Source organism: Monodon monoceros, unplaced genomic scaffold, assembly GCF_005190385.1.
Source record: "Monodon monoceros isolate NGI ecotype Baffin Bay Population unplaced genomic scaffold, NGI_Narwhal_1 Super_Scaffold_12, whole genome shotgun sequence".
NCBI classification, from domain to species: domain Eukaryota; kingdom Metazoa; phylum Chordata; class Mammalia; order Artiodactyla; family Monodontidae; genus Monodon; species Monodon monoceros.
Genome location: NW_021703768.1, coordinates 145,916,268 through 145,933,966, shown reverse-complemented (window position 1 = coordinate 145,933,966; position 17,699 = coordinate 145,916,268). Strand labels below are relative to the sequence as shown.

General features: G+C 36.7%; 1 protein-coding gene across 2 annotated transcripts in view; it reads right to left on the bottom strand.

Moving 5' to 3' along the window:
* The window catches only part of RANBP17 (RAN binding protein 17), a 316,163-nt gene that overhangs the window by 76,650 nt on the left and 221,814 nt on the right, over nucleotides 1-17,699 (bottom strand). For both annotated transcript variants that reach the window (XM_029215882.1, XM_029215883.1), the window contains 2 exons: nucleotides 9,258-9,321; nucleotides 9,058-9,166 (listed from right to left, as the gene is read on the bottom strand). In XM_029215882.1, the coding sequence (XP_029071715.1) occupies nucleotides 9,058-9,166; nucleotides 9,258-9,321 (173 nt within the window). The remainder of the gene's footprint in view (nucleotides 1-9,057; nucleotides 9,167-9,257; nucleotides 9,322-17,699) is intronic.

The following is a 17,699-nucleotide window of genomic DNA, read 5'->3' as shown; positions in this document are numbered from 1 at the left end:
ACAAGACGAGGGCCCAGACACCAGTATAATTTGAGGGTGAAGTGCCAATTTATAGGCTACTATTTTCATTGGCATCAGAAAGTAAATACTAACGTAACATCCTAAGTTCTCAGTCATGCATAGATAAAAATAATATTCCTCAGTGTCGACTTAAAAAAATGCACAACATGAGAATCGCGAGTTATGTTTTATCTGGGGCAAAATGAGGCCTACAGTCTGGGAGACAGCATTTCAGATAGCTCTGAGAAACTGCCCTAAAGAGGCTGGGGAGAAGGTCAGTATACATGTGATTTGGGTGAAGGGGGAGTACATGCAATCAAGCGCATATTTTTTGCAGAAGGTTTCTGCTAGTCTTGTGAAGGTTACTGCTAGTCACAAGGAGCAGATGTCACCATGAAGGATCTTAGTGCTTTTTCTAGATATGAGGAGATACAAGAATTGGGCTCATAAAGTCGGCTCCTGAAAATATCTAACTATCTGAAGAGCTGTTCTGCCAGTTTTTCGCAGAGCGCCTCATCTCTGCTCTCTGCCCTGAGCTCCTTTCGGGGGCTGCTGAAAGTCAGCATGCTGCAGCATGATTTAATCCTTGCAGAGGTAGACGGCAAGCGCCAAGGGCAAGTGCCAATCTGTAATTGACATCAGCTTTTAGGGAAGACCCAAAGCTAAATTCCCTCTACTGGATTTCTGAGGATCTGATTCAACAGAAAAGTTATTCATTTTATGAATTTCAATTCTTTTTCCTTCAGAGAAGTCACATTAAAATACAAATAGTAACTATTTTAGTATGTTGGCTCTCAGATATTTTATTTGTAGGCCACTTCACTTGTTATTTTGTATAACTTAAAATCTAGGTTGGTGGGAATGTATAATGGTGAAGCCGATATAGTATGATGCAGCCACTGTGGACAACAGTTTGGTAGTTAGTCAAAAAGTGAAACACAGAGTTGTCATATGACCCAGCAATTTTATTCCTAGGTATATGCCCAAGAGAACTGAAAGCATACGTCCATACAAAAACTTAGCATACGACTGCTCAGAGCACCATTATCCTAATAGCCAAAAGGTGGAAACAACCCAACTGTTCATCAACTGATAAATGGATAAACAAAATGTGGTATATCCGTACAATGGAATATGAGCCAGCCAAAAAACGGAATGAAGTACTGATGTATGCTAAAATGTGGATAAGCCTCAAAAACATTATGGTACACGAAAGAAGCCAGATACAAAGGTCACATATTATATGATTCCACTCACACTAAATGTCTAGAATGGGCAAATCCATAGAGACAGATAGTAGATTAGTGGCTGCCAGGAGCTGGGGGTAGGGGTAATGAGGAGCAACTACTTTAAGGTACAGGCTTTCTTTCTGGGGTGATGAACATATTATGGAATCAGATAATGGTGACAGTTGCACACCCTGTGAATATTCTAAATACCACTGAATTATACACTTTCACAGGATGAATTTTATGGTATGAGAATGTCACCGCCCCCACAAAACCACCACCACCAAAAATCTGGGTTTGCTTCCCACCTCCCCCCCTTAAATGTAAACAGTGCAATTTCTCATTTCTTCAAATTCAAATGCAAATTGCAGCTGGGTTGCTGGGGGGTTTGGGGAGTGGCCAAGGAGAAGCAAGTAGTAATAAATGATGGTAGCCAACAGTTACTGAGGAATTATTGTATGATATGTATTGTGTGAAATAGTTTGGTATTAGTAATAGGTAGTAGTAGGCTGAATAATGTAGTAGGCTGAATAATGGCCCCCCAAAGATGTCTACATCCTAATCCTTGGAATCTGTGAGTATGCTAGGTTATATGACAAAGGAGAATTAAGGTTGCAATCAACTGACTTAAAAATATTAGATTATTCTGGGTTATCAAGGTGGGTCCAATGTAATCTCAAGGTCCGTGAAAGTGTTAGAGAGAAGCAGAAGGGGAAAATCGGAGATGGCAGCATGAGAAGAATTTGACCAATCTTGGAAAAGGGGGCCATGAGCCAAGGAAAGCAGGTAACCTCTAAGTTGCAAAAGGCAAGCGAACAGATTCTTCCTCAGAGCCTCCAGAAAGGAACACTGCCCTGCTAATACCTTGATTTTAGCCCAATGAGACCCATTTGGGACTTCTGACCTCCAGAATTACAAAATAATAAATTTGTAATATTTAAGCCATTAAGTTTGTGGTAATTTGTTAAAATAGTAATAGGAAACTAATACATCAATAAAGAGCAGGTCTAATGCCATGAAGCTCTTAATGAGAATTAAGAGAGGCAAACAAGGAGATACACAGACAGTGAGTGAAGAAAATACAGCTGACCCTCCATATCCATAAGTTCCGCATCCTCAGATTCAACCTACCAGAGACCAGAAATATTTAGGAAAAAAATTCTAGAAAGTTCCAAAAAGCAAAACTTGAATTTGCCATGGCTGGCAACTATGTACCTAGCATTTACATGGTATTAGGTATTATAATTAATCTAGAGATGATTGAAAGTATACGGGAGGGATGTGTGTAGGTTATTTGCAAACTATGACATTTTACATAAGGACTTGAGCAAATGCAACTTTTGGTATGGGGGGGTGGGGTGTCCTGGAACTGAGCCCCTGTGTATACTGAGGGACAACTGTAACCCGTTTAAAACTAAGTACCAGTGGGTAATCTTGTAAGAGCCAGTGACTTCTGTAGGTCTAGGCCCATATCATCTGCTGTTCCCCAGCACTTTATTAGGATAGCACTTCTGAAGTTCTATTAGAGGGGCTTCCCTGGTGGTGCAGTGGTTAAGAATCCACCTGCTAATGCAGGGGACACGGGTTCGAGCCCCGGTCCGGGAAGATCCCACATGCCGTGGTGTGGCTGGGCCCGTGAGCCATGGCCGCTGAGCCTGCGCTTCCGGAGCCTGTGCTCTGCAACAAGAGAAGCCACCACAATGAGAAGCCTGCGCACCGCAACAAAGAGTAGCCCCCGCTCGCCGCAAGTAGAGAAAGCCCAAGCTCAGCAACAAAGACCCAACGCAGCCAAAAATAAAAATAAATAAAGTTCTATTAGAAAAAGCCTTGATAAATGTGCATAGCTAGATTTAACTTGGGCCCAAATTTGGTTTTCATTTCAGTTTCCCTCTAAACTGCCTAGGAGTTTTAGCTGGCTTTGAAATAAGTTATGGTTTTGGGCAGGGCAAGATGTTTTAGTATCAGTCAGGAAGTGTCATCAGCTCTTTGCTTCTATAGGAAAATAATAGCCCAAGTTCTAAAGGTAGAGTAGCTGCATAAAGGGTATTGGATCTGCCTCATTTTGAGGACCCAGTGTCAGTCAGTGCCCCTAACAGTGCATTTAATAAAATATCTGTCATGATTAACACATACTGAGTACTTGTTTTGTGAAAAGAATTGTTCCAGGCCCTTTCACACACGTTTATCTTATTTAAGCCACAATGACAGCTCTTCAAAGTAGGTATCTCCATTTAACAGATGAGAAAACTGAGGCGCCCTTTAATTCCTCTCCCTAGGGAACCAGAATGTTTATTTTAGTTCCCAGAAGAAAAATACACTGCCTACTGCAGACTACTCACTCCTTTTCTAGCAAACCTATCCTCAAAGTTTCATCCCTGAAGCATCTCATTCCCTGGGGTGCTCTGGACTCTCTACCCTCAAAACCAGGTGAGTTATTAACACTGGATCTGGACTTAATGGGCTGCTTTCTGCCTACAGGGCCAGCTAATTAGTCTTAATTATCTCATTATAGATTCTAAGCATTTCCAGCTGCTTTTTTACCCCTATTGCCCACTTCCCCTCCTCCCACCAAATGTCTATTTTCCAGATAGTCTGTGCCAAGTCATGGACACAGGTGATATATTGATGTATTCTTCCTATTTATCAGAACATCAGCTATTTCTGAGAAAGCTTCTCACTTTCTAAATCCTCCTGGGATATCTACCTCTGTGTTATTTTTTCCATGAGAAGAAATATGCTTTAGCCAATTATTAGACATAAGAACAAATTTCAAAAACTACATTTGACTTTCACTGACCACAGAACTGTAATATACAAATAATAAACATGAATCTTATCTGTTTGATAGAAGTTTGGAAAGTAATCCCTTCTCCCTTCTTCTCACTGCCCCCGAACCTCAAATCAATCATTCAGTCCAAATAGTTCAAATAAAAATGAAGAAGAAAAAGTTACACTGCCTAATTGACTGAGAATGTGAAAGGCAAAGTAACAGTTTAGCAAAAGTGAATGAGAATATGTGGTCAGAGGACTACAAGTTATATGACTGACCTTCGGCAAGTCATTTAATCTCTGTACTTCACTTTTCTAACGGATAAACAATGCAATGATACCTATTTCATGTGGGCTGTCCTGAAGATCAAATAGGAAAATGTATGTCAAAGTGGTCTGCAAACTGTAACTTTGTAAACAAATGTTATTATTAATAAAGAAAAGGAAAAGTTTCTTTCCTCAGTGTATTTTTACTTCTATCTTTAGTAGCTATTTCTAAAATACTCTTCCCTTTTTATTCAAGTCATTTACTTGCTATTTAAAATTTTTCAAATTTAAGCTAGATATCTTCAGGTGCCAATTACCAATTATAAGCCACAAAGGTAGATGGATACTATGCTACCTTCATCCCTAAAGAGAGAACTCTCTCTTAATGTCTATAAACACCATTTTAATATTAGTATCCCCGTGATCATTAAAAGTATGACTGCTTGTTAGAGTTTGAATATCTGAGGAAGGTACTACTCAGATCCCATCAACATGCTTCTCATCTGAGTAGTTCAAGATAAGGTGCAATCATAAAATGTCCAAGGAAAATAAACTATGACACCGAGCAATTCTAAATCTGTGGTTGGTAAAAACTTAATTTGCAACTAACAATATTTAGTTCTCTACAAAACAAAATCCTTTGTTGTATCTCTTTCCCACACTTCCCCTCTGCAATATTTGTCAACTGAATTCACCTCCATTCAAATTAAACAAAATAGAAGGTTTTTATTTACTCAAGTATTTTACACTGAACAGCTCCCTGGAGGTTCGCCATTTACTGACGTGGGTAATATTATCTTTCCTTTCGTTTATTAGATCGACAAAGTTAACTTAAAAATAACCTTGGGAACTTTAAGTGATTCTTGGTCAGTTACTATTTTCTCCTGTACGTATGCTATCTCATGAAAGGAGTTTTTTGCGTTAATTTTTTTTTCTTTCACTCTCTCTCTTTTTTAAAAAATTTATTTATTTTTATTTTTGGCTGCGTTGGGTCTTTGTTTCTGCGTGCAGGCTCTTCTCTAGTTGCGGTGAGCGGGGGCTACTCTTCGTTGCGGTGCGCGGGCTTCTCATTGCGGTGGCTTCTCTTGCTGCAGAGCATGGGCTCTAGGCATGTGGGCTTCAGTAGTTGTGGCTCGCGGGCTCTACAGCACAGGCTCAGTAGTTGTCGCGCACGGCCTTAGCTGCTCCGCGGCATGTGGGATCTTCCCGGACCAGGGCTCGAACCCGTGTCCCCTGCATTGGCAGGCGGATTCTTAACCACTGCACCACCAGGGAAGCCCTGCATTAATTTTTATAATTTCTTAAAATACGTGGCCAACATGAAACATCATCATTCTGACGATGAAATGCTTTCAATTCTGTTCTTTATACAAGTGAACATTTCGTCTAGTTTAGCCAAGGAGCAATTTGATAAAGTGGTACAACTGTTCATTGTCAACACCCTCCCCCCCATTTTAATCTGAAATACAACCTGGGGCACATAGCCCCTAATTAAATTCACACAAAGTACAAATTATTGAATAGAAACCAAAATGCATTTCAAAGTAAATATCAATTAATGTGACACCCAATTTCTTCACCTTTTTTAATCACTCCAATGTGCAGGGCTTATACACAAAGCATATTCAATTTCTTTTGTAGGATTCAATTAGAATATGCTTTATATTTCAATCTAAGAATCACATCCAATGCTTTTGCAAGCAGGTTGGTTAGGTGTTTTTTCTATGTGATTCTTACCCCCCCAAAAAAAATCACTGATATAAAAAGTTCCTCTTCAAATTTTTCTGTTTAATTTGAGAAGAATTCTCATGATCTAGTATTTCTCTCCCTTAATACATGGGTCTGTGCTTCTTTTGACAACATCACTACCTCTTCTTTCCTTGTTTCCATGACAGTGAACATCCAATAGAAAAGTACAGAGCCATCTATATAGGAATTCTGACAGCAACATCCAGTCAATCTAGTTTGCGAGACAAGGCTTCAAATAATAAAACTGTGTTCAGCAGCACTCAACAAATGATTGTCTGTAAAGTAATAACTTGAACAGAGGGCAACAAGTGACTAATCGAGCACAAGAGTGTCCAAGTGTAGCTAATCACTTGCGAAAGTAATCAGCCACTTGGTTTGTTTTGTCTTGGAGAGTCCAATGATCAGACTACTCCCAGAGAGAACACAGCAGGCTGAGCTGATTTCGGGAGCCATGATTATGGCATTCTGGTTACAGTATACTTGTGTGTCATTCATTCGCCAAATACTAACTGAGCACCTACAATGTAGAGATACTGAGATTGGTACTAGAAAATATGAAGAAGGCAAAGTCTACACCCTAAAGGAGCTCAACATATTTTGGGAAGAAGAGCAACTCTGGTTTGTAACAGGGGAAGGAAGCTCTCTGATAACATATACCACAAATCATCACTTGATGCTTGTCATACACGTTTAATTATTTTTAAAAGTGAAAAACACTAATAAATAAAAAAGTTTCTTTTCAAACTATGTACAAGTTCCATGAGTGTAGCTGCTATTGTTTTTCATTTTATCTATTCCCAGATTCGATTTACTTACATCGAGCATCTACCATGTACCAGGTACTCCCACACAGCCTGTCTTTCCTTTTTCCCAAGGTATCTAAAAACTGCTTTCGGTGTAACAGATATTTACCTTTAAAAAAACCCTCTGAACCAAAAAATTTCAATTTATACTTTATATGTCCTTGGGTTAAGTATTTCAAAGGAATCAAATCGTGTGAAACCTAGTAAGACCGTATTATTCAATTATATATTTTTACTTCAGTTTCTCATACCTCACAGTTTACATTAAGCAATACTAAATAAATGTAGTCTTCAAAAAGGCAGCGTGCAATGCAGGGTCTTTCTGGCCATCATCATGACTATCAATTATCAATGCAAAGATAAGTGCAGTAGTGCTGTGAATACTGACAGTGCTATCCTGTTGTTTAAGCTACCACAGATTTATGAGGGGTTCTTTTGTCCATAACGGCCATACAAAAAAGGATCTTGACTCATTCCATTTCCAGGTCCTGAAGACGTGCGTGACATGAACCTCCTTCTAGGAAATTTCCTTTAGCTAGTTCTGTTTAACTTTGGTCTCCCTGCTTCTTTCACTCTGTTTGACAGGTCATTAAAAGAGCATTTTTAAGGCTTAGGAAACAAACTAAGTCTAGACAAGGGTGTTACTATCTCCTTTAATGCTTGGACAACAGGGAAAGCAAGAAGGCTAGCTCCTTGAGGGCAGGGGCCAGTATGCCTGACTGGTCTTTGTCTTGCCCTCAGACCTCAGCACAGGGTGCTCTCTAAATGATTGTGGGGGACGATGACAAAGAGTCTGGGCTGCTCTTCTGCTCTCCAAGGCAGCAGCTGAGGGGTAATACAGGCCAGTGTGCAGCACGCAAGGCTGTCACTCAGGTCCTCCATTTGCCTACGGTAGCAGATGATTGGGTTCTGCACGCCTGGTTTACACTCTTCAAATATTTATAGACAGTTTTCTTTGCCTCAAGCCCTACTTGTCACTTGGCCAAGTTTTACACACATGGTTCTTTTAATCTTTCTTTAGAAATCAATCCCACTAAGCTCCTTAGTCATTCTTGTTGTATTTTTCGCAACTTTTGGCTGTTTGTCTTTCTGGTGATTTATTCTGTTGAAATGCATGAAAGTAACATACATATGGAGCAGAGAAGGCTTTAGCCACCTTTCCATTACAAGGGTCAATGCCTTTTACATACAAAATGAAACTATTTATCCCTTGTCCTTATGTATGATCATGTTTAAAAAAAATTCATGTTTCAGTTGATAGATCAGTTAATACATTGCAAGAGAAAGGAAGAAAAAGTATCGTCAGTCTTATATTTTCTAAGGGTGATATCATATCGTCATTGATTGAATTCTCTCATATGTCTATAAACCAATTAATTTAACCTGCAGTATCCAAACATGGGGGAAAATGGGAATCCAGCATAACGTGCTCAACACAGAGAGGCCTAAGTGCCCATCTTAAGGTAGCTCGCTATCTACCTGTGGATACTTCTGGCTAACTTCAGCTTTTCAATGAAACAAAAACAAGTTAATTTTTCCCATTAGAAAAGTAATACAGTAAGGAAAATTTCAAATAACCAGAAATGAGGAAAAGTCACCTATAGTGCACTACTCAAAGACAACATTTAACATTTTTGAAGAATTTCATTGAAGCTTTTTTTTTGACGCACTGTTTTTTCCCTCCCAATGGGCATGCTCATAATCATTTGCACAGTTCAATACCTTACGTTTTTGCTTAATATTATATCATAAAACTTCATGTATTACTTTTTCTTCAAGTCATAATTTTTAATGACTACAGACTATTCCATCAAGTAAGTAGATATGCCATAATTTTATAATTCCCTGTTGTTGGACATTTACATCATTGCCATTTTTTTTCTAGATTAAATGCCATTACAAAGAAAATCCTTGTTTATAAAGCTTTTCTGTATTTACGATTATTCTTTGATTTTGTAGCAGTAAAATTAATGGATCAAAGGATACCCAGAAAATCAGTTTTGAAGTAAAGAGTTCATACAAGTACTATGGGAAGTGAAAAATACCACCTTATATACAAAAATTTGCCTTTTGGCTCTGATGCTAACAAGTGAATGCTCAAATCTCGGAAAGTTGTAGAAAACTGTCAAAGATGGCAAATTCCAATAAGTTAAATGTGGTACTCACAAATATGACACTTCTTTATTCACACAAGTATACTGTTGACCCCTTATTAATTAAGCTTAAATTCTTAACCTTACCTAGATCTACCATCAGAAGACGAGTGAGGGCTGTGTAGAAGGTTGTTCGGCACCTGAAGTCACTGAGACTGTAACTGTCACTGATGCCAAGAAAGGGGAAGTGTTCACTCTGATGAAAGCAAGAGAGCATCCAAAGTTACTAAGCTTTACCTAAACTACCCGGAAAACTCTAGTCATTAATTAAAGGAAATAAGACTCACCGTGTGATTTTTTAACATGAATTTCACGGCATCTATCTTCACAAGTTTTTTTAAAAGGATATAGGTAATAGAAGTTAAGGAATCTGGGGAAATACAATTGTCTTACCAGTAAGTAATAGATCACAAAATGACACTGAACTATAATGGCATCAGTTTCTATTTAGGAAGAACAAATATTTCTTCTAAAGAGTATTATTCCTATAGAAATGCCTTCCATTCTGTTAAGAATGATAATCCATTATTAACCAGTGCAATTACTTTTCCTATCTTACACATTTTCTAGTTATGGAAAGGGAGAATGACTTTTATAATTAAGACAAAAAGTTTTTTACTATTAAAGCCTTGAGAGTGGAAAATTAAAACTGACCCTTTTTACATTTTGGGTGTAACATGGAACTTCTTTTCACTTAATATTATTTCATAAAAAATAATTATGAAAGACCCATAATAGGCTATCAAGGAAGAGAAAATTATTCAATTCTAAGAAACATGAGCTCAGTTAGTAGAAATCTAAGGAAGTTCTGCTTTAGATGAAGAAAATCAGAATACAATTAGGAGGATGTAGCAGATTGCATGTCCTCAAGTATTGAAGGCCAGGTTTAAAGGACCTAATATTTCTCAAGTGCCTACTAGGTGTAAGGCATTTTATATTTGTTAACCCACCAAATCTTCATAATTACATTGTTAAATATTACTTATTATGTCTAACCTGTGGATAAGAAAACAGAAGCTCAGAGAAATTAGGTTACTTGCCCAAGATTACACATCTGTGGACTGAGGGTGCTGACATTTGACCTGAGGTTTGATTACAAAGGCTGTGTTCTTTCTACTGTACCACATTATCACCTGAACAGTTCAACTCAGAATGAGAATAGAGTTGAAAAGTCACAAACACGATCACAAAGCCTAAATAATTTCTGGTTAATGCCGTCATCAAAGAAGGGCTGAAGTGGGTTCTAAGAACATCTATTCAGGACACAGACACCCTCTGCTCTTACTTAGGGTTTACCGTAAGTGTCTTCTAGTCATGTGTCTCCTACTCTAGCTAGGGCACCTCTTGGGCATTCCCTACATACTTACTCACACCTTTCTTCAAGCCGTAATAATCTTACATGGTCCCATTTATGTCCCAATGAAAACACTGGCTCTTTTCCTTCACATCATTCCCAAATGCAGATGTATATTAACTCTGCACAGTGGGGCTGATAAGCCTAATTTAAAACTTTAGGCGCTCAGGTGTGGGTGTAAAAGACTAGAAAATGCACTGGAACAAAAGTTTGGAAACCTGGGCTTTCAGCTTGACTACACCATTCGATCAGCAGGATGACAGTCTGAGTACTATGCTCAGCGACTCTTAGCCTTAGTTTTCCTCTTCAACAAATGAGGATATACCCAAGCTATCTTGGGTTGTGAGGACGGTTGTAAGGATCAGATGATGCAAATGTCTTTGCTAAATGTAAATCAGAGAGAAGATACAAAGAAGCAGAGAATGAACCTTTACAGAGTGCTTACTACTTGCAAGGTTAATTCTCACAATCCCATGAGACAGATTCTATTTTTCAAATGAGGAAACAAACTCAAACAATGAAATAAAACTTTCCAAAAGCCAGGCAATTAGAATGATTTACATTCAAGCCCCTCTGACTCTAAGGCAACCCATTCCAGTTGCATATTAAGCAACTGTATAGTCTGCTTATCTGTATATTATACTGTAAACTTTCTAAGGGCAGTGGCCGCATGTATGCATTTTCCTCAGTACATCGCTCTCAGTGGGTGCTCGATGCACTATGTGTTTCTGGAAGGTTGAAACAAGATCAGGGCTGATAGGTAGCAAGTCCTTCCCTGCTTTCAAAGATGCAGATTTGATGATTTTTTCCAGTGTAAATCACTGAGTAGAAGAACTGCCACTCAAACTTCACTCGGTTAAACAGGGGTGGGGATCAATAAGCTAAGAAATATCTTAAGTAATTACCAAATACAATTCGCTTACAATTGCGAAGTTAAAAGTGACAGGGTCTGTGGGTAATAAGAATGCTGCCATTAATAGGAATCTTCCTGTCAGTGCTGCTAATAAACAGCAAGTCATGTTTTGACAACAGAATATTTATGGTAGCAATAAACAGAACATTCACAGGAAGAATCTCATATGCCAAAGACACACTTTCTGCAGAACTGCATCCGTGCACTTTGTACCAAGGCCAGCCTCACGGCCTTTTAATTACCTTCTAAAGAAAAAAAAAAAAGGTTAAGAGTGAATTTTTAAACTTTTTCAATAAAGAAAAAAATGAGTGTTCATCTGAATATTTATATTCCCCTATAGGAATTCAATTCAAAGCTAGTTATGGTCCTTAAGAGGATCTGTAATTTTTTAAAAAAGGTAAATAGATACATCATCATTATAATCTTCATTCTTCTCTAAGAGACTAGGGTTCTTGTAAGTTGCACCATTTTAGTTGGGTGGCAGTACTAGGTTAGATTTCAGAGGCCTGTTGACAACAGTTTATAACAGTACACGTGGTAATGGTGGTTAACAGTAACAACAGTAGTAGAAGTCCAGTAGAGTTAGAGAACTTAATAAAGGTCTCACATGGAACTTATAAATGGTAGAGCCAAGATTCAAATCCAAAGGTCAAAGGTCTGTGTGAAAGTATAAGCTCTTTTCACTAGGCTATCTCATATCCATTTAATCTTAAAGATGCCAAATGATTCTACAGAGATCACTAGCTTCTTGAGATACAACTGAAACTGGAACTAAGTCCCAGAAGCGACAGGGAAACTGTTCTTTTAGGAGGCATCAACTCATAAGTGAGCCTTCATCACATCCAGGACTGAGCAAACTCCATAACCTGGCTGATACTAACTTACAAACAAAATGCTCATAAAATTTCTGTCTATATCCATGTTGTTATGAAACCACTGACGAAGGTGAAGATGGCCTTACTGATACTTAGCAATGACAAATGGAGAAAGGCAAGAAAAAGTTGAAAGCATGGTGTATCTTAGAGATGGCCAAAATTTTGAAAATCTGCATCCTTTGAAAAGAAGGATAACCAAATTGAGAATGCCCTGGTTTCTTAAGTTACAGGTACCACACACTTCAGCAGCTAAGGGGCACAGGAGCACCAAGTATGACTTCAATTCATGCTATCAAGTCTTTACTGAGCAACACCATATTTCATCAATCCTAAAACACCACTGATTATAAAAAACATCCTTATTATATGAGCTACTATGAAAGAAAAAGTATTTTAAAGTATCATTAACTATAAAACATTTTATTTACAGAAGTGTTAAAATGTGACAAAATTTGTTTCAGAATCAAAGAAGTAGTGTATTAGATGCATGATATTCACTAAGCACAAGAGGGTGGATAATGGTATTGACCTAGGCAATTATGTAAAAGCCATACATATTTACAAATATTACAGATAGAATTAGATCCTGATGATAGAAGAAAGTTCACAGATAAGAAAACTACCTGTTGGAAATTACTGTAGGTAATATAGTATAAATATACTGTAGGTATATAGTATAATTACTGAAATATTAGTTTAGTTATTTCAAAAGTAGAATTATGCTCATGAACCCTACTAGACTAAAAAAATCCAAACAGGTATAACCAAAATGAAACATCTTAAGGGATACTAATAACTACTTATAAGGACTAAGAGTTAAGGTTTAGTATCTCAGTAGGAGAGGTAACAGTATGTTCAAAAGGCCTGCTATGTGATGAAGTTTTGAAACTATAGAGAAAGGAAACAAGAGTCCTAATCCCTAATAATTTACAACTTAATAGTAGAGAGGACTAGCCAATACTAGGCTATATTATATTCATCACCAGAAATATAGATAAGAACTAGGTGTCCAAGAACATTAAGAAAAAGAAAAGGAACGAAAATGAAGTATTTAGTAGCACCTACTATGTCACTGGATCAGTAGAACCAGGTGCTTTATTATTGTAAGATGACATAGATATATTGTTATGTATTTATTATCTTATCTAATCCTTACAAAATCCTAAGAGATAGGTAATATTCCCTTTCTACAGATGAAGAAACTGAGTCTCAGAGAAATTAAATGACTCATTCATGTTCTTTCAGTTAACATAGTGACTAAGGATTATAACTACTTCAGGATGGCTCTACCAAGTTTTTAGCTAAACCTGAAAATTAAAAGAGACCTAAGTGAGTTACAATGGATCAAATGAAGAGAATAGCACATGTGGTAATTCAGTGAAAGATAATGAAGGGTGTCAAGGGGAAGGCAAAAATAAATTTCCTTGGCCCAAGTATAAAGTAGAAATTGTGGTTGAGTGGTAGATCAGGAAATTAGTTATGGGAACTCAATAAATCAAGTACCATTAAAGAACTCAAGTTTAAATCGATAATTTTACTTTGACCCAAGAAGCAAGTGGAAGTGACTCTGGGCTTTTGGGAAGAAAAATGATCAGATCAAAACAATACTCGAGGAAGGTAATCCTGTGAAGCAAGAATATATAAAGAACTGAGAGAAGGCCTGCATAAGTGGGCTACAGAAGAGGAGTAGCAGATTCTCACCCTTGATGCCAGCACAAAAACAAACAAATAGAGCAGCTAAATTACGAGATGACTTTTCCAAAGATGATAGAGACAGCAAACAAAGAAATAAATCAACATTTCTTTTGATGAGAAATGTTAATAGAAGTATGCCTGAGGGATGTAGCTGAAACTAGTTTTATTTAACATTCTGAAAACCATCTGGAGATGGTGATATTCGCTGAAATAAAGCAATACATTTTAATACTGTTTCACAAAAGCAGAATTACTACGGTTTATTACTAAATATTTCCTGTAACAGACATACCCAATTTTACTTCCATCCTTCACCCTGATTTCATTCTAGACCCTTGTTTCATCTTTCATCCTTTAGTCTTTCCTGACCCTCCACCTCATTCAGGATTCACCAAATCCTGGTGTACAGGAACTATGGGAGATAGTCCCAGTCTTAGAGCGTTAGTCTGAAGCCAAATGGAAGTAATTCTTTCTTTAACAGATAACCTGAGCCAGCTTCATGGGCGTCCAGACTATGCACTTGCACAGGGGCCGCTGCTTATAAAGGCCTCTGCTTGGGTCAATGCTCTGCTGATGAGGACTTGAAATTCTTAATCATTTATGAACAAGGCACCCCACATTTTCACTTCGTACTGGGACCCGTGAATTATGTATGTGGTCTTGCAATAACATGATGAAGTTATTAATTCTAAGAATTGCTTAAGTTAACATTATCAATAGGGTAAAGTGAGTTTGGATAAATTCATGAATTTATGTAGAACCCTTTAATGGGGTCTGTTGTTTAAAAGCTAAAGATATTGTGGGTTTTCTCAAACCTTTGAGGATGATGTAATAAGGGCAGCTACCAACAGAGGGCCTAACAGAAAATGAAATTTCCTTTCTCATTATTATCTATCTGAAACCCAGAGACATGTAAATGCTATAAATTTTAGTAAACAATGAATTGCAGTAGAAATATTGATCAATTATTTTTCAAAGGAAGAAAAATTTGAAGTAATGATTAATAAACAAACAGAATTTTGGATGAAATGTGACACTTCTCTCCCTCTTTCTCAGCATGTAAAATAAGTAAGTTTATTTGATAGCTCTGTATGACCCTTATTCTTGCTCCAGTTTTCCTGGCAGCTTCCTTGTCCTAATCACTTAAACAATCTTACTCCTTTCCCAATTAGATAGAAACTAGAATTTATGACTGGAAATCATTTCAAAGCAGGAAAAAGATCCCCAGGTATTAAAACTAACTGTGGAGGGCTGCCCCAGGACAGAGTCATTTCAACTCTGTGCCTGTTAGAGAAAGCTATTTAGACTCTGGAATTCTTGAAATTTAGTCTTGGAAATTTAAAATGCTTGCTAAATGTATCATATATGCCACATGTAATGAATCTGTCGGGAAAACAAACTTTCTCTCAAAAAGGCCACTAGATTTTAAAATTACAATAATCTTACCAATTTAGAAAGCTTCAAATTTACCAACAGAAACCTTGGGGTGAATGCAACAAGGGCTTTCCAGTTAAAATCTGGGGACTTAACATAATGGTATCCTCCTCACACACATTATTCTTTGGAAAACTAGACTATTTCTAAAAACATCAAGTCCGCCTTTTCCAAGTGAAGACGAATACCCTTAGAGAAGAGCTTGTAGGAGAAATACCCGACTTTTCTGTTTAGGACATTCAGTTCTATTTTCTGATTAACTTAAGGCAGAAGTCCTCAAAGTATGGTCCTTGAGCCACCAGCATCACCTGGAGTTGATGAAAATGCAAATTCTCAGGCCTCAGTCTGACCCCTCCTAAAACAGAAACTCTAGGGGTGGGGGTGGGGTCCAGGAATTTGTATTTTAACAAGAACTCCAGTGATTCTGATTATCACTAAGGTTTGAGACAGTAACCATCAGGGCCCGGTTACCATTCCAGGTTACTCTGCCTTAGGCAAGTAAACACAAGGCTTTTTAGCGCTTCTTAAAAATGAGGATCTTTTGTGATTTCAATTTCCAAACAACCAGTCAGATACAAGACCACCAAAGTTCAGAGAAGGGCTGTGAGGACCATAAATAATGAGTAAGATTCACTCTGAAGAAGATAAAAATAGAGAAAACAAAAAAAATAAGTATTTGAAGACATGCATTATAAAAGTAATAAGGAACATTTAAAAATTTTATAGTAAGATAACATGCTTTTCATTTATTTGTTACTAGTATTTTAAATATAAATATTTTGAATATTACTATATAAACATACTTCCATTTATAGAGGCCAAATGGTGATGATTTTTATCTTGCATAACTGTTTCTATTGCTGAAGAGTGTCACCTTATTTTTAACACAGAAATAATGTATTGCTTTAAAATCAGGATTTAAAAACACATTACAATAAAGAAATCGATTAGAAACAACAAAACATGCATTAAGTAACCAGCAACTGCACTGAAATAGATACACCACTCACATATTCCATTATGTAAATGAATTCAAAGATATTTCATGACTGATCAGCTAGAAGGGACATAATGATTTATAATTCAAATAACTGAGCAGTGAAATCAAATTGAGTTAATATATATTTCTAAATATGCAAACCTGAAATAATTGTTTAAAAATATAAATCAATGTACCCAAGTTGAAATTATGCCTATCCCTTGGTTTAAAACGCTAGCTTTTAAACTTTTATCTAATAAGCTTTCTGAAAATACGATTCTTTTATTAACTTCAAAAAAGGAGTGCTCAAAAGCAGTAAGTGGCTTGTAAGATAAATGGTTATAATCTCAGGATTAAAGATTATATAAAAGGTATAAGTGATAGGAAAGGATCTTTAATAGCAGATACAAATAAATTAGGCATTATGTAAATCATACAAAAAACAATACAAATCAAATTAATTTTATATTAGATTTCAATTTCAACCTAAAAAATAGGGGAAATCTAAACATAGATATGTGCTATAAAATAATATAGGCTTCTTTCCAGATAATATGTTCTCAAAGTAATACATTGTGAAAAGGCCAGAGTTTGCAATACTAGGAAGTACTTATAAACCACTTCATATGTTAGAAATAAAGAGTATTTCAGCATTATTGTTAAAAAAAAAATACAGGTTGAGTTTTTTTTTTAATAAGAAAAAATACATATCTTAAAAAGCCAAAATGACCACTGGAATTGGGTTGTACATCACTTTCCAGTAAAAAGGAAAAACAGCCTGGACAGGTGTAATTTATCATTTTTCTGATTTAATATCAAAGAAATATATTAAAATAATAAAAAGAATCCTGAAATCCTCAAAATTTGTAGTGATAAATAGCCCTCCCTGTCTTTATTGCATTATACCTACTAACAGAAATATTGCATGGTGGATTTTGCCAGACAAGGACGATTATTTTCCAATAAAAAGTTGCATATTAAATTCCAGCACAAAAGTGGGTGTCTAATACTTCGGAAATCTTTTATGGTTTGCCAAGGAACACAATTTTAAACTTAACTAATATAAACATATTCTTGGAGTGAACCTACATTAAAGGTTTCCATCCAATGCCACCCATTTTCAGAATGCTGTCCTCATGCTAAAATATCAGCTAATCTTAGTGGTTACCTAAACCAACACTTATTTTTCACAACCCCTACATATTTGATAGCTAACATATAAAAGACAATCGACATACTTCTCTCGCATTGGTAGAAACATTATAATAGTATCAACTATAATCTAATAAGAAAGGATGATTCTGGTTTTAGATTTTAAAAATCTGCTAAAGAGAAATCTAAACATTTAATGTGTAACGGGAAATCTTATTTTAGAGCAAATAAGATGTTGATTTGGTAGAGGAAATAATCAAAGAAGAGGTCAAAAACCTTGTAATTCCCTTTCTATTACTCCTTTGTGCCTCTTAACTAGTGAAAATA